Source organism: Candoia aspera, chromosome 6, assembly GCF_035149785.1.
Source record: "Candoia aspera isolate rCanAsp1 chromosome 6, rCanAsp1.hap2, whole genome shotgun sequence".
In the NCBI taxonomy this organism is placed as follows: domain Eukaryota; kingdom Metazoa; phylum Chordata; class Lepidosauria; order Squamata; family Boidae; genus Candoia; species Candoia aspera.
Genome location: NC_086158.1, coordinates 16,189,749 through 16,212,012, shown reverse-complemented (window position 1 = coordinate 16,212,012; position 22,264 = coordinate 16,189,749). Strand labels below are relative to the sequence as shown.

Below are 22,264 nucleotides of genomic sequence, written 5' to 3'. Positions count from 1 at the left end.
CAGAATACCTGAGATGTATTATTGTCAAGTAATTTTATTTTTTAGAAGTTGTGATCCAAAAAACACCCTAGTACATGAAGAAAAATTACATCCCATGTTGCTTCTCCTCTCACTTTTAATAAAATGCCTTAACTTAAAAATATGTTAAATTAATGTAATTTACATAAACAGTCCTAAAGATTTTTACATTGGATCCATATTACATATAAGCTATCAGATTGACTCAGTGGGGTTTACATCCAAGGAAACATGGCCAAAAATATTTTCAAAGTAGTTAGTGTTATGTTCGCTTGTAGATTTCAAATCATATGAAACAATATCTTTATGATAATTACAATACAGACACACACAAGCTATGGAATTAAATGGAAGAAACTCACTTCATTTTCAATGCTTTCAATGAGATTAAAGTTATAAATAGCTATTGCTGGATTGGGATCCAACTACTGGAATAAAGCAGCTTCCCAGTATGGTTTGTTGTAGTGATTATGGTACAAACAACTAAAAGAGTGCTCAAGTGCATTAAGCACAAGGCACATAAATGAAAATACTCCCAAAGGGTAGAGAATGATATTCATAAAGTTTCTGTAACAGGACTTATTGCTAAAGATGCGTTGGCATCTTTGTTATCTGGTTTTCCGTAACTTGGCGTCCAGTAGTAATGACCCTTAAGGCCATGGGAGACTTCAGCAAGGTATGTATGCCCATCCACTACATACAGCTCAACGTCCGTTCCAGTTGGCTTCAAGCGGCCACTCTGAAGTAATTCTGCAAATGCCTGAAAAACACAGAATATGAAGTTGACCATTTCCGCAATACACAGGCCCAGGAATGCTTTCAATAAGAAATGAAAATGAAGAATGCAGCATATATGGTCACAATACATGTGGCTGTAGTGGGAAGAAAGAATGACCTTGAGGGACACGAGGAAGACCTGCTACCAAGACAATAGTCAGATAAAAGAAACATGAGCCCAGGGCAGAACTGTAACTTGAAAAAACATCTCAGACTTGACCCTGCCTAGTTCTCATGAAGATAAAGGGAGGGAGGGGAGAAGCACATTCAGACTTGCAAAATTCTTTTACTATAATCTTAAAAGTACTATTGGCCTGCATGACTTTGGTTTCCTACTCTGGACTACCCTGAAGGGCATACAGACTTCCACACTTTGCCTGCCTTGTTATCTCAAATCAAGCGCATCACCCTATCCTAGGTGCTTTTCCACTCCAGGACAAGTGGACGTTGCAGGAGGCGGAGAGAATCAGTGGGAAAATGGTGCATGATGAAAAGATTATGCTCTCTTCTCTACACTGAAGCCAGATCTGCACCAAACCACCCCCACCCCCCACCATCCTGGCTGCACCTTTCCTTTAAAAAAAAATCTTATTTGCTGATTGACTAATACTGTCACATGCTGGAAATGGAATAATGGAATAAAATACACAAAGAAGAAGATAGTAGTCCCTGTTGTGGGCAGTATACAGTCCAGATTTTGACAGACTAGAGGAGGAAAAGAGGGAGCATGGGCATGAAAGGAAGATGGATGTCAGAATAATGGAGAAAATATGTCTAATTTTCATGTGCTGGGCTACTTTTTACTGTGAGAGCTCAAGAATTTGTCAAGAAAAGCTTTCATCAAGTGACCTTGGCTGATCACAGATAAGTAAATAAACAAGCACAGTTGGATCTGGTTACTACTTGGATGGAAGACTATCAGGGGAATCCAGGGGTTGCAAAGTGGAATAGGAAGCTGACAATCATTCCAGAAGAAAGAAATGAAAAAGTATTTCCCTCCATTTGTAGTACTAAGAATAGAGCTCAACCCAATCACAGGAGCCTTTAACTTTTATAAAAGGCTTCATAATTTAAAGTTCTAAAGGGGAGAAAAATAGTGCAGCGGCTATTACAAAATAGAAGACGTAGCTCTACCCTCTCTGCGCAGGATTATATAAACGGGGATAGAGTGGTAGGGTACACCCATTAAGTGATAGTTTATTATAATCCTGTTATTTAAAAATATTTGTTTTTATTATATGCAATGAGAAAAAAAGGAAAAAAAAGTCCACCATATATCTACTAAGAGAGCCAGTCTATATTTCACCATTCAGTTATTTAAATGGCATTTACTGGCTTAGCTGTTTTATTTCCCATTTTTTCATATTATTAAATAAATTGACTTAAATGGTAATGTGAGTTTATTTAATAATATGAAAAAATGGGAAATTAAACAGCTAAGCCAGCAAATGTCATTTAAAAGTTCTGAACAGTCCTTCCCAGGGAGCTGCTGGCAGTAAAATGCACACTGAGAAAGTCTCAATGGCTGGGTTCAGACAGCTCCTTCACCAAACCTAAGGAAGCACATCCTGGCTTTGTGCAGTGTGTAAACCCACTTAGCCTCCTGCCCAAACATCAGTTGCCACCAGAGAGGAAGACAAGTGTTTAGCCCTAAGGTAGGCTGACCATACGTCCTGTTTTGAACAGGACAGTCCTATTTTTTTTAACATTTCCAGACCAGACCGTTGTTTTAATATGAATGTCCATTTTGTCCCGTTTTCTTAAAAACCTTATTTAAAAATTTGAAAGTTCCCGCAAACCTGTCAGAATGCAGTCTGACTTTGAGTGGAAGGAGGGGGAGCTTAGCAGAAACGGCAGGAAAAAAGCCGCAGAGCTCAACCCGGCAGGAAACCTAAAAAGAAAAAAACAGGATCAGCTGCTAGGTGGTGATCAAAGGGCGAGCCGACTGGCTCCTGCCTTGAAATGGCGGGAAGAAAAGAACGTAGAAGCACAGCCAGAGGAGGAACGGCTTGTCGAGGACAACCGTTCTGTAGACTCTCCAGCCCAGCCTTGCCTCTTGCAAATGAAGGAATCCGAAGATTCCCAGCCCGAGAAAACTGGAGAAGTTCCTGCCTGCTGATCCAGCCCGTCACCCAGCCCTGCCCCGTTTTGCCATCCCAATGTCCCATTTTTAAACCTGTCCCATTTTGCCATCCCAATGTCCCATTTTTGTCTCAAGGAAATATGGTCAGCCTACCCTAAGGTGAATGGTAACAGGTGACGTCACCATCCTTTCTCTGCAAGGAGCTCGTAGATGGATTGTTTTACAATGGTGATGATGATGATGATGATGATGATTACTATTACAAGGGACAACTAGTTCACTACATCTGAAAGTCTCTCTGAGCAGAATGACCTACCACGCAAGCAGCTTCATCAAATTTGTTTCCCCAGATGTAGATGTATGAAAGGACAGGGTTTGTTTTCATGGCATCTGAAAGTGCCACCAATCCTACTCCACTTATATTGTTGCGCGTCACTGCTAGCCTAAGAGAAAGGATATAAAACAGAAAGCAAGGTCTTGGACCAAAGTTGGCCAGCCCTAGTCTTTTTCAAACTGCAGGGGAAAATACCTGTATACTAGTTGCAACCTATACTTTATTCTCCACCTTTAACCACATCTGCTACCATTACCCAGAGCCACAGAGCCAATCTTGCTCTCTACCCCTTTTACACCGTAACTGGATGACACAGTGTTTATATGTCCCTGGCCTACCTCCTGGTGCTAATTTCTCCTTTGCTACCAAAGGTGATGAGTAGAAACTACCTGGAAAATGTCACTTTCTATTTTGCTTAGGGCTTCTTACTTATGCTCTTGTAGCTTAGTGTTATGAATGAACCAGACCACTATGGCTTTCAGCAAACCATGGCTGTACAAATCATGGCTTAGCACGATGTGCAAACCTAGTCACTCTAAACAGACATATGAAAAGCTACATCACAGACCCAGGTAGCAGCACACTGAGGAGTGTCTACAGGCAAATGAAGTAAGCTTAGAAAGATTTTGGCACCAGGACAGATGTGCTTAAGCTGTTCTACCAGCAGTGGTCACACAGATTCAGATGGGTTCAATTTTGTTTGAAGTTAAGCTCCCAAGCATCTCATGTGATGCTCTTATGGACCCCCTTTTCATAGCCCAACAGTGGACCAATGGAGTATGTCTGATTCCAAAACTAGCCAAGTAAATACATGGAATGGTACCATGTTTAGGAGAGTTACTGAAGCAATGGATCATCTGTAGGCCAGGATCCCTTACAGCATCTCAGAAATTACTAGGGCTAAGCTCTTTAATTGCACATGACCTTTCCAGCTCAGAAAATCTCTTCTTAGGCTGCTGTGGGACTTGCCACTGTAACATTCTGATCTCCGGTATATGCTTAATTTCTTTTCTATAAAGTGTACAAAATGTTCTCATTTTAAGGTATTCCAAGTGTGGAACAACTCTGGGTGCAGAACAAACATCTTGGAGTTTTGTCTCAAGCTCAGGACAAGATAGTATTTCTTTCTATGTTCAAGCATTCTGCCACTGAGAAAAACAGAAACTTGAAACCACCCGTTTACTCTCTCACTCTAGGATCACAAAAGTAGGTGGATATGATGTCATGCAAAGTACTCACTTAAACCCAACCTTCATAAAATTGGTCATAGGCATGATTTTTAGAACATTTTAAAAAAATCCATAGCAAACAATGAAAGCAATAGTTAAATATGCTTAAACATTTTTTGATGTTCCATTTAAAACATTCCAACAGAGCATTCCAAGTGCGGCTGATGTGTTTCAAGTAACAGCCTGAACAATTTTTCCAAAGGCTCAGAATTTCTGTTTCACACATGCCTGCAGTTTTCAATACTCTGGGTTATCACATCCAAATGTCTGCTCGATATTGTAGGAATAAAAGTTTTTCTATACTAACGCTTGAAGGGTCCGATTATGCGTAGAGAGTGCATCACTCAGGTAGAGAGCACCATCGTCTTCTATCCTGTTAAAATTAAGATCCAGAATCTCGAGTGTACTGTTTAGCTTTAATAGCTGTCCTAAAAACTTGACACCATCTCGGCTAATTTTGTTACTGAAAAGAGAAAAGCATAAATATTCATTTTTGAAAGAATGTATTGCCTTTCAGAGGAGGAATTGTACTATAGTCCACAAAAGTTAATACCATAATGTACTTTTACACAGTAAGTGTGAGCAGACATTACAGAAAAATAAGCACGGTCATTTCCTAAATAAGACATGCTGGCAACTAATTCTCTTATGCCATGTTATATTGTAGAATTGCCCTTCCTTACTGTAAATTGTCCAGAATGGTTGGGAAAGCTGTCAAGTGTATGTATATTTATATACTGTATGACCATGCTAAGTTATATGATTTAAGTTCCATTGATTTCTTTGGGCCCTCTCTATGTAGGTGGGACCACACCTCAAATACTGTGCCAATTCTGGGCACCATCATTTGGGAAGAACATTGAGATACTGGAGCGTGTCCAGAGAACAACCAAGATGACAAGAGGCCTGGAACAAAGGTTTTATGAGAAGTGGTTGAAGGCACTGGGTATGTAGCCCAGAAAACAGAAGCCTACCAGGAGACATGATAACTGTTTTCAAGCATCTGATGGACTGTCATGAAGGAGATGAGGTACAATTGTTCACCACTGTTCCAGAAGCCAGCATAAGAAACAATGGGTTTAAATTACAAAGTAGAGTTCTGTTGGATATTAGGAAGAATCTCTTAAAGGTCAGAGCTGTTCAACAATGGAACTTCAGGAATTGGTGGTCCCTCCTTCATTGGAGGTGTTCAAACAGAAACTAGATGGCCATCTGCAATAGTGGTGGAGTTCTGCATTAGGAAGGCAGTTGTAACAGATCATCTAGATCTTTCCAGCCATTTCATTTTATATTTCTACTCAAAAGTGGGTCCCACTGTCATTCATTGGCTTTATTACTAGGAAATTGGATACAAGATTGCAACCTTAATCTGGATCTAAATCTGGATGTAAAGCTTGAAATGCACAATATAACTGTAAAACATTATCCAATATTAAATACAGCCTTGTGTGGCGCAGAGTGGTAGGCTGCAGTATTGCAACCGAAACTCTCCCCACGACCTGGGTTCGATCCCAGCAGAAGCTGGATTCTCAGGTAGCCAGCTCAGGTCGACTCAGCCTTCCATCCTTCCGAGGTCGGTAAAATGAGCACCCAGCTTGCTGGGGAAGGTGAGACTGCAGAAGGCAATGGCAAACCACCCCACTATAGTCTGCCAAGAAAACGTCGCGAAAGCGGTATCCCCACAAAGGGTCAGACATGTGCTTGCACAGGGACCTTTCACCTTCATTATCCAATATTATCTGCATGATTTTCTTTTTCTGGCACAATTGTTCAAAATTAACATTGTTTAAAAACAGAAACAAAGTCTTAACTGCATCCATTTCAATAGAATTTGCCATCATATCACAAACATCATACTTTTCCAAATTAATGCACCCACATGCTACTGTATATTGGAGATAGTGGAAATCCCAACATATCTGAAACCTGTTAAGTTAGGAAAGCCGGGTTTAATGCAAGAGCAATCCAGTTGTTGATCTCCACCTCCATAAAAAGGTGAGAAATCAGCAGGCTTGTGACAGGAGGATGAGGAATAAAGCAAAAGTCTTCATAATTACCACACAGTTTTAGAAAAGAAGCCCTGTTGCCAAAATACAGCCCAGTGTTAACTGACTAGGAGAAAGGAATTAGGAAAAAATGGAAAATAAGCAAGAAAACAGAATGGAATATATGGAAACCTACAGAGAAGCATTCCACACCTACAGCAAGTTGTTATGGGCCCTGGTGTTTTTATTCTAATAATAAACAAAGCAATCCATATCCTTCAAGGCTCTCTTACCAGCTGAGATCAAGATATCGGAGGGAGGTGTTTTCATACAAGGCATCACACAGACGTTCAACCCCAAAATTCTTCATTTCATGTTTACATAAGTGCAGTTCAACCAAGGTGCTGTTGACTTTCAGCATGGCAGCTATGTGGATGGTGGTTTCTTCCTGAAGTTCCATATTATTAAATTACACTTTGAACATATTGCAGGTAACAGCAGTCTTTCCCAACCTGCTGCCTTCCAAGTGTGAGGAGGGGAGATATGTTAAGATAGGTTTCAGCTGGACTTGGCTAGTGTAGACTGAAAAGGCAAGGAAACTTGACATTGCCTAGGATTTTTGTCCACATTTATAATTGTTACCATCTATTCTTCCCTGGGGATGGGGGGTGGGGGTGGAATAAACTTAAATTCAGGGGTGTCTTCATGGCCATGTCTCACTGCTACTGAAACTACCCAGCATACTCACTGCTTCACTGTACAGAATTGGCCGGTTGAGATTTAAGGCTTTCACTGATTCATTCTGATTCAAAACAGTTGCTAATGCTATCACGCTCTGTGTGCCCTGAAAATAAAAACAAATCCAGAAAAAACCAGTTAAGATCCACTGTCAACACTTAAATTAGTTTTATATTCTGTTCAAAACCATAATCCTAAATCTTTCTTGGCTGTGTACTATAAACATGGTTGAATTATGTTTTCCTTTTTGACAAGCCTCTCAAATAATTCTGCTTTAGCTTTACTTACCAGGTCACAGTCTCCAAAATCTAACTTCTGTATTGTGTTGTTCACCTGAATCATTGCTGCAAAATACATCGCTCCTTTATTCTCAATCTTGTTGCCAGTCATTCTTAAGTACCACAAAGTTTCATTCCTCTAGAAAGGAAAAGTCAGTTACTTCTTTGAAACAGTTTAATTTAGTCTTTCCCCATCCCGCACCTTCCAGAAACCCTAGCCAGCATGGCTCTTTCCCAACCCAATGGTCCCCAGATGTGCTATAACTTTAATGTTCACAATTCCCATGGGAATTCTAAACATTTTAGCCCCACCTCCTGGATGACATCAGGCTGGGTGGGACTGGTGTAATCCCTGATATTCTATATCACAGTTTCTCAACCTTGGCAACTTTAAGATGGGTGGACTTCAACTCCCAGAATTCCCCAGCCAGCATGAATCCACCCATCTTAAAGTTGCCAAGGTTGAGAAACACTGTTCTATATACAGGGAATCCTCGCTTAACAACCACAATTGGGACTGCAATTTCAATTGTTAAGTGAAGTGGTCATTAAGTGAATCCAACCTGATTTTACAACCTTTTTTGCAGCGGTCAATTAACACCATGGGTGTTAATTGAACCACATAGTCGTTAAGCGAATCGCGGAGTTCCCCATTGATTTTGCTTGCCAGAAGCAAGCCAGGAAGGTTGAAAATGGCGATCACATGACCACATGACTCTGCCACGGTCATAAATGCAAAATGGTTGCCAAGAGCCCAAATCATAATCATGTGACTGTGGGAACATTGCAATGGTTGTAAGTTTGAGGAGCGGTTGTAAGCTGGTTTTATCAGCACCGTCATAAGTCTGAACCATCACTAAACGAATGGTTGCTAAGCAAGGACGACCTGTATTTGCAAAGGCTTTTTCCTAGAAGCCATCTAACTGCTATTAAGTGGGGGGTGGGAGGCTTGCTGCAAATGTAATCCCATAGCATCCATATTTTATCATTCATCTGCTGTCCTCTTCTCACATGGGAGAGCCCATTTCATAAAGCACGTCTTCAAAGTAAGCAACAGGGTTGTGCAGTCACAAAGCATGCTTGCATGATTGAAGCAGCCTTCCTCAAAGCACTGAAACAGAAACCCCTTGGCAGGTCACGGTCCTAAGGGCATCTTGTTAACATTGTACCTGTCTGTGTCCTTACTGATAATTTTTCATTTGGATTCAGTGCTGGGTTTTTACCCTCTAGCAAAGAATTAAACAGAGTAAGAGCACTGCTCCCATCACATGCCCAGCATCTGCCATTTGAGATGATAGTCTCAGCTTGCCTAAGGGCTGGTCCTGCACAGAGGCCATAACAAGGCTGAATACAGCCCCCTCTTCTCTGATTGCCTAGTTTGAATCCATTGAGACAAAGACTTTATATCCCAATGTGTTTTGCTCCAATGTGGCTTTCTGTGCTTTTCTCCCAGGCGGATCCACACTTACATGCATTGCTTTAGCTATGAATTCTGCTCCAAGGGTACCAATGTCATTAAACATCAGATTGAGGTAGCGCAGGGTCCGATTATCCTAGAACACAAGGACATCCAGTGTGTTGCTAATGTTGTCTTCCATGGGTCCCTCTGACCCCCCTCCAAAGATTGGCTTCCTTATGATGAACGCACATTCCAGTTCAGTGGGGGGAACAACACTCTCACATGGCTGAGAGTTAGGGGCCAACAGATACAGGGATCCACACTATCTCCCACCTCAGGTGCAGATTTGTGGAGGATTTCTGCAACCTCATGAGGTCAGTTCACCCCAGATTGACTGGTGCTAAGAACAACTCTTCTCCAAACAGGAGATGGCAAGAGAAGGAGGTGTACAATTTAAGTGGGGGGAAGCAAGGACACTACGAAGAGCTCTCTGTAGGCCACTCTCCTGATTGCTCCATTTAAATCAAGCTCCATCCCACACCTCTAAATGGCATACTGTAGAAACAGGCAGCGATCGAAACAGCTCAGGGACTCGCATAAGCTGCCTAAGGCCTGCAGGCCATTTCCTGGGATTCTCCTTGAACCCAAAAGTAGTAGTATTAGATTGGTCCTATCCCATCTACAGCTCCCTGCAGCTTCAGCATAATCAAGCTCAGCCTTCCCTCCAGCTATGCTGGGCCTATAAATTCCAGGATTTCCACCCAGCAAGGAAAGACTGGGAGTTGAAATCAAAACGCACATGGGGCAAATGCAAGTCAAGCCCAAGGATTTTAAGGAACAGTGATCTCTAGTCTGCTTGATTTATACCTGAAGGAAGGCAGCAATGTGGACTGCACCAGCATCAGTTAAGAGATTGTATCTCAGGTCCAGCCCTGAAAGAACCAAGGGATGAGAAATGAACAGACCACATTTGTAATCACTTCTGTAACAATACATTAGCACTACCCATCATGTTCCCTACACCACTTGCAGCCTCTAACTGCAAAATTCATTCATGAAGCTGAGTCTTGCTTCATTCCGGTACCTAATCTGAATATCACACAGGGTGGAGAATAGGATTTAACTCAACGGCTGGGTCCCATTCCTACTCTCTGCTTGTGGACTGAGTGACATAAAGGGGAAGTCCAAACTCAATTCTTCCTTCAATTATACCATCTGGTTTTAGAGGAGCCACTTCAAAGAATCAGGCTTTGTGTTTCAGAGGATATAGGAAGGAAACATACCTGTAACAGATACATTGTTCATTAAGACAGAAGCAAGGATTTGAAAATCGGAATCTGTCACCCTCTGCACAGGTACCAAGCGGTTGTTCCCAGCTATTTTAATTGTCATCCTTTCGGTCAACCTGTGATAACATAAACAGAAGCTCTTTTTGCTGCTGCCCTCCAATTTTTCTTCACTCCAATTAAAATGGAAATGTAAACATTATTCATGGATTTGCAGATGGTCCTCTTTCGTGCAGATGGATTTTAGAAACTATCTGCAATTCTCACTTGAGTTGCTTCAAGGTAAATGATGTCATGATGCAATCTCCGCTTGTCCTTAATATCAGCAGTGCAGTGAATACTATTTAGCATTTACAGAGCATGTCCCAGGATTTCATACATATTATCTCAGTAATTTTATTGCTTTGGTTAGAGGCAGAAAAGCTGTCCTACTGAGTCACAGGATTAGTTTATCTAGCCTAGGATTATCAGCTGTTTGGCAAGATGCTCTTTGGGTTTCAAGCAGATTCCCCCCCACACCCACCCTTACACAGAAAGGGCAGAGATTGAACCAGGTATTCTCCACAGGAAAACCATGTGTTCTGCCACCGAATAATAACTTGTTCAGCATTATCCCCTGCTGGGCAGCAGAGATTTCAAACTAAAGGTGCTCCTGGCCTTCTTTTCATATGAAGAATGCACTGTTCAGCTGAGCAACTCATACAGCCTCAAAGGCCCAACACTATAATTTCAAGCCAACTACGTGCTTTGAAAGGGATGCGGTGGCGCTGCGGGTTAAACCGCTGAGCTGCTGAGCTTGCTGATCGGAAGGTCAGCGGTTTGAATCCACATGATGGGGTGAGCTCCTGTTGCTAGTCCCAGCTCCTGCCAACCTAGCAGTTCAAAAACATGCAAATGTGAGTAGATTAATAGGTACTGCTTCGGCAGGCAGGTAACGGCATTCCGTTTAGTCATGCCGGCCACATGACCACGGAGGAAGTGTCTATGGACAAACATCGGCTCTTCGGCTTTGAAACGAAGATAAGCACTGCCCCCTAGAGTCGGACACGACTGGACTTAATGTCAAGGGAAACCTTTACTATGTGCTTTGAAGCATACAGGCAATTCTGTACTGAACTACAGCATTTTGTTATTGGACAAATAATTCTACATGTCTGCTTCAGTTTTCAAAATCCCACCATTTTCTTACTGTTATGACTTTAAAAATAAATTCTGGGAGCAATACCTAATAAAGATCTCAAAAATCTCACCAGCAGGATTTGTGAAAATCTAAGAAATCTCAGTTGGGGGCGGGAGGGCAAAGTTTCTTAACCTTCCTCACCACACAACCTAAAAACATAGGAGCAAATCTGCATATCCTGTATGTGTTCTGCAGCTTGCAGAATCCAGATCTTCCTGCCGCAAAATCATAGCATTCACAAAACATTTTGTATCCAAGGAATATTTAATGAGTTACTGGCTTAGCTTTACTATGTCGCCTTACACATCGCCACGCAGGCTCGCTTCTTGGAGAACATGCTTTATGAATGGGTTCACAGGTTGTTTCACTTCTTTGCAGGCTTCAGAATATTGTTGTTGCAGGCTCATGTGTGCTATCAAGCTTACCTAACATGGATGGGAAGATGAGAAAAAAGTAACTGACTCGATAGAGTAAATGAAAAATTAGTATCATCATGTGCAGATGCTCACAAGCAATCTCTCAGGTCATTTTGTATATGTATTTGTGAATCCTCCCACGAATTGGAAGGAACTGGCAGAGGCGGTGGTGCAGATACACTTGGCCTCTGGAGACCAGTCCATAGCCCACAATCCCAGAAGGCTTTAAATCAGTGTTTCTCAAACTTGGCAACTTTAAGACATGCGGACTTCAACTCCCAGAATTCCCCAGCCAGCGTGCTGGCTGGGGAATTCTGGGAGTTGAAGTCCGCATGTCTTAAAGTTGCCAAGTTTGAGAAACACTGCACTAAATGATCACCTCAAGAGAAGGAAATGGGAACACTGGCACAAGCCCAATGTGAGCCTTTGGGACACCATGGCTGCTGATGCTCACCTGAATATCTTTTCTTCTAATTTTTAAAGACCCATATATGTGGGCGTTCTCCTGGTTACAGACACTCATTTGATAACTTTTACTGTAAAAGATACAACCTGTGTCACCAGAAAAAGGGGCTTATTCACAAATCAGTGCCCTCAGCATCAAAATGCCAGAGGCAAACACAAAATTGTTGCTTTAACAGTGAATTTAAAATGTGAACTTGTATATGTAGCTGTCTGGCCAAGCCACACTGATGTCATGCACATCACAATGTTATAATGAAAATGAGATATTACACCGTTCCCATCCTTTGCATGATGATGTCATGATATGCATGGTGTTACTTGCCTTCCCTTGCTTCTTCCCACAGATACCCATGATGGTCCAGTTTTAAAATATTTAATTTTTACTCGAGTTAGTAAACACGTTGCATTTTCTGCTCAAAGGTAAGAGTCCCCAGTCCTTGTCTACATGGTGTCATCACTAGAAACAGGCTTCAAAAGAAAATCTGCTTTTTCTAGCAAACATATTTCATTCTGTTGCTGAGGAAAATACATGGATGTGTCCCTGAGGTCACCAGGAGCTACGCGTGATTCAAGGGCATCATGCTGTTTTTCTTAACTGAGTAAAAACAGTCTAGGGTAGAATGCCTTTTTCAGGGGCACTTTTAATTTAAAAGTATGATAAACCGGTTAATTTTGCACTTAATTAAGTACACAAACCCCAACTTTTTCTCCTTAATTCCCAGCATGGTCTTGATTTTTCTAGCCATCTGTAAGAAAGCTATTTAATCAGCATAGTTCTAAGCCTATGCCTCAAATATAACGAACATTACAGACTTTCTATATCAATGCCCTTCAAGGATTAATCGCAGACTCCCATCCCTCGCACACTTACAGGGAGAAGCGTCACCGAAAACCGCGAGGCTTATTTCAAGTATACAAGGCGCAGAAGTGCGCTAATCCTGTGCAAAAGAAGGAACTCGCTACGGGAGGAGAGCACTGAAAAAGAGAGGGAGACCTTTGCCATGTAATTCCAGCATCCTGGAACAGAGACAATCGCCTGCCTTTACTTACGCTGCCTTCTTCCCTCCGCGGCTGCGACGCAATCTTTGCAAAGAGCTGGCTCGAGGGCAACACACGCTGCCCGGACCGCGGTTACTACGGCGACGGCACACGCGTTTCGAAATGAGCATGCGCCCCCCTTCCCTTTGTAGCCCTTCAGAGATCGGGCGGGGAAATAGTTTTGATGCCCTTCCTTAGGAATCGGTCAAGGCTGCGGGTGGGCACGCTGCAAATTCTGAGTGGTCTGCCAAGATGCCCTTCCTTGCCAATGCTTTGTTGGGAAAAACTAGGAGGAGGAAGGAACACTACATACGCTGTTTTGAGCCCCTGTATGAAAAAGGCGAGATATCAATCAATCAGTCAGTCAGTCAGTCAATCATTCATTCAATCAGTCGTTTTGTCCTGCCCTCTAACTCTGGCGATGGCCAAAGAAGAGGCTTGGTATTTTGATGGCCCATTCCCTTCCACTGAAGCTCAGCCTTAGCTGCGTGGTAAAGCGCCAAACATCTTCCCTCGACTAGTTAAATACATCTAAACTGAATGACTTCCATATCTTAGCACCATATGGAAACGTGCATAGTTTTTTGCATACTTTTTGATGTCTCAGACGAGATCAATCCCCGCACGGCCCACTGTATTCTGGAGGAGAAAAATAAAGTGTCCTTTGAGTTGAGGTTGACTCCAAATGACTTCTTAGGCGTCCATGTGGTTTTCTGGGCAATGAGATGGTATTTGCCTTCTGGGACAGGTTTCAACTTCCCACTCTGGGCTACAGCTCTGCAATGACCTGTTTGCCCCCCAAGCAAGCCTGACTCTGTTTAGCTTTTTTGAGATCAGCTGAGGTTGACCAGCTAAACCATGGCTTAATGGAGAAAAGCCAAAGGTTGAGAGTCCTCAATAGAGGGCTGTCTAACCTCCTTTTTAAGATTTCCAGAAAGGAGAATATTTTCCCTCTCTAGATACTAATTCCTTTAATGTAGTCTGAGGGCATCACACTGAAAACAAAGGTCTGCATAGTTAAAGCAATGGTGTTCCCCGTAGTAACATACAGCTGCGAGAGCTAGCTGTTACTAGATCAGCCCTTACCAAACCAAGGACCATAAGGAAGGCTGAAAGAAGGAAGATAGATGCTTTTGAACTGTGGTGTTGGAGGAACATTCTGAGAGTGCCCTGGACTGCAAGAAGATCAAACCAGTCCATACTCCAGGAAATAAAGCCAGACTGCTCACTTGAGGGAATATTAAAGGCAAAACTGAAATATTTTGGCCACATAATGAGAAGACAGGACACCCTGGAGAAGATGCTGATGCTAGGGAGAGTGGAAGGCAAAAGGAAGAGGGGCCAACCAAGGGCAAGGTGGATGCATGATATTCTAGAGGTGACGGACTCATCCCTGGGGGAGCTGGGGGTGTTGACGACCGACAGGAAGCTCTGGCGTGGGCTGATCCATGAAGTCATGAAGAGTCGGAAGCGACTAAATGAATAAACAACAACAACAAGTCTGAGGGCCCTTCCACACAGGGTATGCTCCTGCTCCCTGCTCAGTGCTTTCATCAAAATTGATAAATTTATTTATATTTATATATAATATAAATATAAATAAATATATTTATTTCTAGGTCAGTTACAGCTCAATGCAAATCACATCCATTTTGCAGGATACAATTCTGGATATCCACCGTGCTTTGAGATGAGCTATTTTCTCATTGGCAGCAAGTTCCACCAATCTCTACATTCCAGCTTCTTGTCTCTTTCCATTCCCCAGTTTGCTAACCCCCCATAGCATCATAGTGGAGTCACACTGGACATTGGTAGAGTCTGGAGACAGACTGCAATTAATTGCCTCCTTCCTTCCTTCCTTCCTTCCTTCCTTCCTTCCTTCCTTCCTTCCTTCCTTCCTTTCCTTCCTTCCTTCCTTCCTTCCCTGCAAGGGATGGGAATGGGGTGTCAGGGGATCCTTGTTTTTGTGCTCTTCTTCTGATAGTTGTGAAGGAATATTTATTTGCCTGTTTGTCAAGAAGTCTGCATCTGCAGTGTAGAGAATTTGTGTGAACGTTTTCACTCTCAAAAGTGAGCTAGCTGTTACTAGATCAGCCCTTACCAAACCAAGGAACAGATGGGTACTGTAACTTCTGTTGAAAAGAGGATCACTTTTAGACTTTTATTAAGAGTGGATGGGAAAAGAAGTGCAAGAACTGAACATGATCATAGTGTAAATAGAGTGGCCATTTGATACATAGCAGCCATTGGAATTCTTTTGTAATGGTTTCACAGTTTTGCTACAATGTGCTTAACTGTGTCTTTGGATCCTGGCAAATATATTCTTGCAGTATTTTGTCTTGCAAGCTGAGAAAACCTGATAGTTGCCAACATAATTTTGAACTTTGAAGTTTTTACTCCATAGAAAACCTATCGGAAAATCAGCAAGCACTCATCCTGCTCTACTTTCCTTGCCTGTTACATCCATTCATGGAATTAATGGGATGTATATATTCCCCATTTCTTGGATAAACTGCTGTGACAGCTGCTAAAATCCCATTAATGTATGTAATGTTGTCTTTTTGTTATGTAATAATTAGAGGAGACACAAAAGTGATGCACAGGAGGCTCAGTAACAGCAGTAAGCCAAGCATGTACCTGCTTTTTGTTGGCTCTACTTCAACAGAGAAATAACGAGAACTTATGACCATGGCCAGCAGTTCTTCAGAGGGACGTAACTCTCTGAGTAAAAATAGATCTTTGGAACTGACGAACTCGAGAATAACAACTTCCAGGAAAACTCTATCAGCACAGTAAGCCTGTCCATCCAGCTAAGTCACTGGTGGGGATCCTCCTTCTGAATTGCAATCTCAGCACACCTGAAGGTCACCTAGTCGCAGGAATCTAAAGTGAACTGAACTGGAGTAAAATTAATGAACAAAAACCAGATTTCAAAAGTTTGTCTCCTGTGAGGAGAATTGAATTCCTATGAGTTTTCTAATGCTATATGTCAGTTTCTCAGGACAATTATATTGTTATAAGCTAGGGGAACAGTTTTGCTCTAAAAGTTTGGTTTCTGTATATCAGATCAAGAAAGCTTTTTCAGATCAAGAAAGCTTTATCAGATCAAGAAAGCTGATGTTTAAATAATTGAGTGTATCCAGAGCTTCTCCCGATCTACTGGCTTTATCTCCCCCATTTCTCTATATTAATACCTTGAAAGCTGAGAGTGACTCTGAAAGGGAACTGTCCGTGGTGGAATTTCGATTTGAGGTTGAGGCACACATTTTTTTCTCCTCCTTTTCTGTCTTCTTCATATCAGTTTCCGCCTATCTAGTCTTTAGTATGAATGTCAACCGTTCTGCGCTAGTTTTATGACATCAGTGGTACATCAGCGAATCATCTTCCGTCCTCATTTGAAAAAGGCAAGAGTCCTAGAATTTGACAGTTGTATCAGGAACCAAGTGGAAACTTCCAGGGATTAAAAAAGCAATTACAGATCCTATTTCCAGAAAAAAAAAAAAGGCTTTTCCTCTTTTATGTCATCTCACCATGCTATCTGCTCAATTCAGCCCAGTTGTGTATGGTCCCACATGTGTAATGGCATTCCCAAACAAAGCTCTAAACTATTGTTTCTAATTCTTTGTCTGAAAATTTGAAACAATACCTTACAAGGAACCTAAATGAGGATCTGTAGTTTATTTCTATTCCTTTGTGGAATGTCAGTGTTGGCTAGGATGATAGAACTACTGAGGAAGGCTGTTGTATGTTATTTTTTTTTCTTTTTTTCCTAGCATTTTCCCTGCAGGTGCAGGGTCCTCCTCCTCCTCCTCCTCCTCCTGGATCAACTGAATGTTGATCTGTTGGTTGTGACAGGAATTAACCGACTGGCTTGTTGCCCAAGCCTGATATCATTGGCTGAGAGAGAGGGACTGGCCCAAGGTCTCCCAGCCGGCTTTCATGCCTAAGGCAGGACTGGAACTCACAGTCTCCTGGTTTCGAGCCTGGAGCCTTAACCACTAGACCAAACTGGCTCTCTACTGTTCTACTTTAATATTTGTAGAAAAACAAAAACCTGTTAATTGTAAGAAAACATTGTAAGTTTCCTATATCCCTTCCTCCATAGAAAACCCAGAAAACATTACCATTTTAACTTTGGAAAAGTAGAAGCATATAACAATATTCAACATTCTTGTTTTTGCTGTCAGATTACAACTGAAAGTGAAGCAAACATCCATTGCAGAAGATTTTAAGCCTAACCTGCTCCAAATCTTTGAACGAAGCTACCTTTAGGCTATTTTTGTTTCTACACAGGAGGCAGTAGTTTCTTCAGTTGTGAATAGCTGAATGCAAATTCAAATGCAGAATGTCTTCCTGATTAAGCAATATGTGTCAAAAATTGTTGTACATCTCAATCTTTATATGATAGAATATAAAAAATTTGGTTCAAATATCTTTTTATAAAAACCTTTTAATTGGTTGCTGGATTCATTAGTTTCAGATCAGACCTTTTCTGTAGAATGGTCTGATCTGAAATATTTTGGGTATTGCAAAAAATGGCTGCTAACTTATTTCTTCTCCTTCTCCTTCTCCTTCTCCTGTGGAGTAAAGCAGATACATACCAACAGGTATCTCGAAGAGCTCTTATATTGCAAAAGTATCTGCTCTCCGCTCTGAAATTTTCCCCACCATTCCAGAATGTGAGACCTTGGTAGCAACAGAGGAAGATGATTTGGATGAAATTGAAAAGATAATGCATGAAGTCATGGGAAACAAGGAGTCAATGGAGGAAGTTCTGGTCCCAATGCAGATCACAGACCGGATTTTTTTCATTGATTTAGCCAACAGGAAATTGAAAACTATCCCATGGCAAGTGTTTGATCTGGAAGACCTAGAGGAGCTGCATCTGGAAAGAAATGAAATTTGTAGCATCCCAAGAATGATAGGTCATCTGAAGAATATACGAGTGCTTTACCTGAATAAGAATAGGATAAAAGGCTTGTGCTGGGAACTGGGAGAACTGAAACGTCTTCAAAGCCTGGATTTGAGCAGTAATCCACTTTCTTACAATTCACTTACAGTCATCAGTAAAATAAGGTCCCTTTGTAATCTCAGGTTCTATAATTTAAATCTGGATAAATTTCCCCTGGAAATCTGCAAATGCCTCCATCACCTGAAGCTGCTGGGACTCTCTAATAATAATCTAAACTGCCTTCCCAAGGAAATAGTTAATTTCACCAAACTTGAAGAGATCTATCTAAAGGAGAACAGGTTTGAACATTTTCCCTTGGAACTTTGTCAACTGTATAATCTAGAAATTATAGATCTCGAGAGAAATAATCTGAGCGTCATTCCAGATGACATTTCCTCCTTGCAGAATTTATCTCAGCTTTTTCTTGCCCGCAACAAGCTGGCAACTTTACCTGAGTCACTGAGCAACTGTTGGAAATTGTCCGTGCTTGATTTGTCAACAAACCAATTGCACAGACTTCCTCGAAGTTTGAAGGAATTGACAGAAATGAAGGAATTTGGGTTATCGGGGAATGCCCTGGTTAGTTTTCCACGCCAGATACGATGCTGGAAATGCCTTGCTGTGGTTTATATGAAGAACTGTGCCCTGAAAACGGTACACCCTTCCATTGGAAGACTAACCAATATACTGATTTTAGATCTAAGTGAAAATCTTCTGGAGGAATTCCCAAGGCAGATTTGTGCAATGGAAAATCTGGAGGTATTGTCCCTGGATGACAATCAGATAAGTGAGGTATCTATCCATCATATTTCTATCCCACTTCTCCCAGTCAGATCAGCTTGCAGGGTAAATTAAAATTCAGTTAAGACATCCCTAAATACTTTTAAAAAGGACCAATAGTTACAGAATGTTGCCAGATTCATACCTTTTCAAACCATTGATATATTTTTGGTGGTGTGCCCGAAAGTATAAAAGACATATACAGGTAGAAGTGCAGAATCTTACTTACTAGGGGCATTTCTCAAATTTTAAATTGTTAAACACAAAATAAACATTTGGGAAATGTAGGGACCGCTCAGCTAAACCAACAATGCCCCCCTCCCACACACAGACATTCTCATCTTTAAGAACATGGAAGCTTATGCTTTTTGGACCATACCCTGCAGATCCCTCAGCCCGTGGCAGACCACCCAGGTGGACCTCCATGAAATGTGTTTTTAGAATCCCTGTCCTAGATCTTTCTCTCCATCCTGATGCCTTCCAGACGTAATATGGCAACAAATCTCATGATTGCCAGTCAGTTGAAAATTGTGGGAGTTGAGATCGCAATATATCTTCATGGCTTCCAGTTGGTGCCTTGATTCACATTTGCTGCACAGCAAAATATCCTTGGGTCTTCTAAAAGGACATCATTTGTTATTATTATATTTCAGCTGGAGTTATGATCTTTTTTGCTAAGGTGCCAGAAGATTCACCAGGCATTAAGTACTTTGGGGGAAGGGGGAAGAGAAATTTAAAAAGGGAGAACAGAATAAAGTTTTAGGATCTTGAAGAATTCCACCCTGTGTTACACTTTATAGCAGTCTCGAGGGGCATCTGCAAGCAGGGGTTTTGAAAAAATCAAGAGGGGGATCATGATCATGTGGTCACAGTTGCCATCTTGGCTTTTTTCACTCCCCCTGAAGATGCTTTGGCAGTCTCCTTGTTTTAAAAGATATTGGTACAGTATATGAAAGGGTACTTGGTGATCAATGGCACCACTTCATGTAGAGAACTTTTAGTACCCAGTTAAGATTTACAAACTCAATAATATGTATCTTCCCAAATTTGTATTTTGAAAACATCAAGATACCTCCAGGCGTATATAAGCTTTACCAGCTAAAAAGCCTTGGTCTAACCAGCAACAGGTTCATCTCATTCCCCAAGGAAATATTCCATATTGTATCTCTAGAGAAACTGTACATGGGACAAGATAATGGGACCAAATTAACAGCTTTACCAGAGAACATCAGCAACTTGCAGGTAAGAAAAAGTACAAACCATACAAATTGAAGTGAAGACATGTGCAATGTAAATAGTAGATCTAGAAAAATTTTCATTTAGAGCAGCGGTTCTCAATCTCAGCAACTTTAAGATGTGTGAACTTCAGCTCCCAGAATTCTCCAGCCAGCATGAAATACTGATTTAGAGTTTATTGCTTCTTGGCCTTTTGGCCTGCTTTAATAAGAACAAAAAAAAAGATGCATATGCATACTTACTTACTATTCATCCTTTGCAAAGAGAGAAAATATACTGGTGATGTCACTGAAGCTAAGGGGTCAGCAGTTTTCACTATTCAAAGTGAACCATATCCTTTTCTTTTGTTTTTGTGCAAAGCCTACCCTGATAAAGTTACAGGACCCTTTGGCTGCAAGTGCTGTGCAGAGCTGAGACTGGCATCATAAAGGGGACACAGGGAGTTCTGTAGGTCCTCACAAAATGCTGCCATAGATAAAATGCTGCCAAGATGCTTCTGCAGTGTTTACTCTGGAGATGTGTGGTAAAAATACCGATTGATGAGATTCTGGTGTCATCCAAAGTCCTGGAATTTCCCACCTTCTTTTAGAAGGTGCTATGATAGCTTGGTGCTGTTCCCCCATCCTCCCTGAGTGAGCTGAGGGTTGGTTTGTACTCCCCACAAGTTGATCTTTGTGCTTCATCTCCTCACTGCAAAACCAAAACAGCAGGGCGACAACCTGGTAGGGATCAAAGTGCCAGCTGGTGGTGCTACTTTCCTACTCTACCATTGGCTCTCTAGGAAGAGGGGAGGGTTGCTGGCTAACTTGAGAGGCTGCTTGGCAGGTTGACTCTAAGGATACTTTGGGGCAAGAGAATGGAGATTACAAGGATTCAGGAGACAAACATCCTGAGTGGCTGGTTCTGTGAAAGTGCCTGAATATTCAATCTCACCTTTTTTTCTTTTCTTTTAAAATTATATGTGGCTTCACATTAATTTTTTCTGAAGATTACTTGAGTTTCTGGATAGGTCAATAGCCACGTCTGGCCAAATGGACATGTGCGTTTCCCCCCCCAACCCAGAATTTAAAAGAACTATACATTGAGAACAACTTCTTGGAGTATCTTCCATCAAGCATAGGTTTATTGAATAACCTGGAAATACTTGACATTCATAACAACTTCCTTATAGAACTGCCTGACTCCATATGCCAACTACAAGGTAAAAAGAAAAAGACATATACAAAGACAGAATTCTTTGCCTTCTTAGCCAACTTAGCTCACCAAGCCATTTCATTTTTTTCTGATTTTGTCTTTAGGTTTGAAAAAGTTATTCGTCCATAACAACCAGTTATTTCAAATCCCACAGAACTTGGACAGCATAGAAAAATTGCAAGTTCTATCGCTGGAAGGGAACCCTATGATGGCTCCACCAGTTGAGGTGTTCAGACAAGGGTTGCCAGCCATATGGGAATATTTACGGCAAGAAAGACAAAAGAAGGACAAGACCATAAAGGTATGAAGTTGGGAAAAGGAGGACAGTCAGAAGCATACCGGAGAACAGATTAAACATCTGATCATCCCTGGTATCTTAAACTGTTGCAGCAACATGGCCTGATTTGGATCAATGGTGTCTTTCCTGGAAAAAAACACCATGATCCTTAGTTCTTATGATCAAACTACATTTTACATTCTTAATAATTTAAAAGCATGATTATATTTAAATAATTATATGTAATGATATGTGGGAATGACCTTGGGAGACAGAAGGAAGAGCCGCAGAGTAGGCAATGGTCAGATAAGAGGTAGCTGAGCCTGCAGCAGGAATGGGAATGTAGTAAATGTCTCAGAAGAGACCCTCCCTAGTTTCTTGGACTGTAAAGGCCAGGGGGGAGGAATGTACTTTCAGACTTGCAAGATTCTGTTAATGTAACCTTAAAATAAAGACAGAGCTATGGATGTACTTCTTGTCTGGACTACCTCACAAGGATGACATCATGCTGCTATCATTATTTGTACAAAAAAGCATTCATAGAACCTTCTGATACACTCTAGGGCAGGGTTTCTCAACCAGGGTTCCACAGAACCCTCG

The 22,264-nt window shown here is 41.5% G+C and overlaps 2 protein-coding genes across 2 annotated transcripts in view; one reads left to right on the top strand and one right to left on the bottom strand.

Annotated features, from left to right (window-relative positions):
* Positions 1-82: 82 nt before the first annotated feature.
* LRRC34 (leucine rich repeat containing 34) lies at positions 83-15,916 on the bottom strand. Its single transcript, XM_063306800.1, has 13 exons — positions 15,864-15,916; positions 13,540-13,553; positions 13,060-13,088; positions 11,611-11,732; positions 10,125-10,246; positions 9,709-9,773; positions 8,912-8,995; positions 7,453-7,581; positions 7,175-7,270; positions 6,720-6,874; positions 4,749-4,904; positions 3,195-3,321; positions 83-778 (listed from the first exon to the last, which is right to left on the bottom strand). Exons 1-13 carry the CDS (start codon positions 15,914-15,916, stop codon positions 575-577), a joined length of 1,356 nt encoding a protein of 451 aa, XP_063162870.1. The 3' UTR covers positions 83-574.
* The window catches only part of LRRIQ4 (leucine rich repeats and IQ motif containing 4), a 7,452-nt gene continuing 1,102 nt past the window's right edge, over positions 15,915-22,264 (top strand). The window contains exons 1-5 of the mRNA XM_063306799.1: positions 15,915-15,939; positions 17,903-18,969; positions 20,026-20,199; positions 21,256-21,394; positions 21,492-21,688. Of these exons, the coding sequence (XP_063162869.1) occupies positions 15,915-15,939; positions 17,903-18,969; positions 20,026-20,199; positions 21,256-21,394; positions 21,492-21,688 (1,602 nt within the window). The remainder of the gene's footprint in view (positions 15,940-17,902; positions 18,970-20,025; positions 20,200-21,255; positions 21,395-21,491; positions 21,689-22,264) is intronic.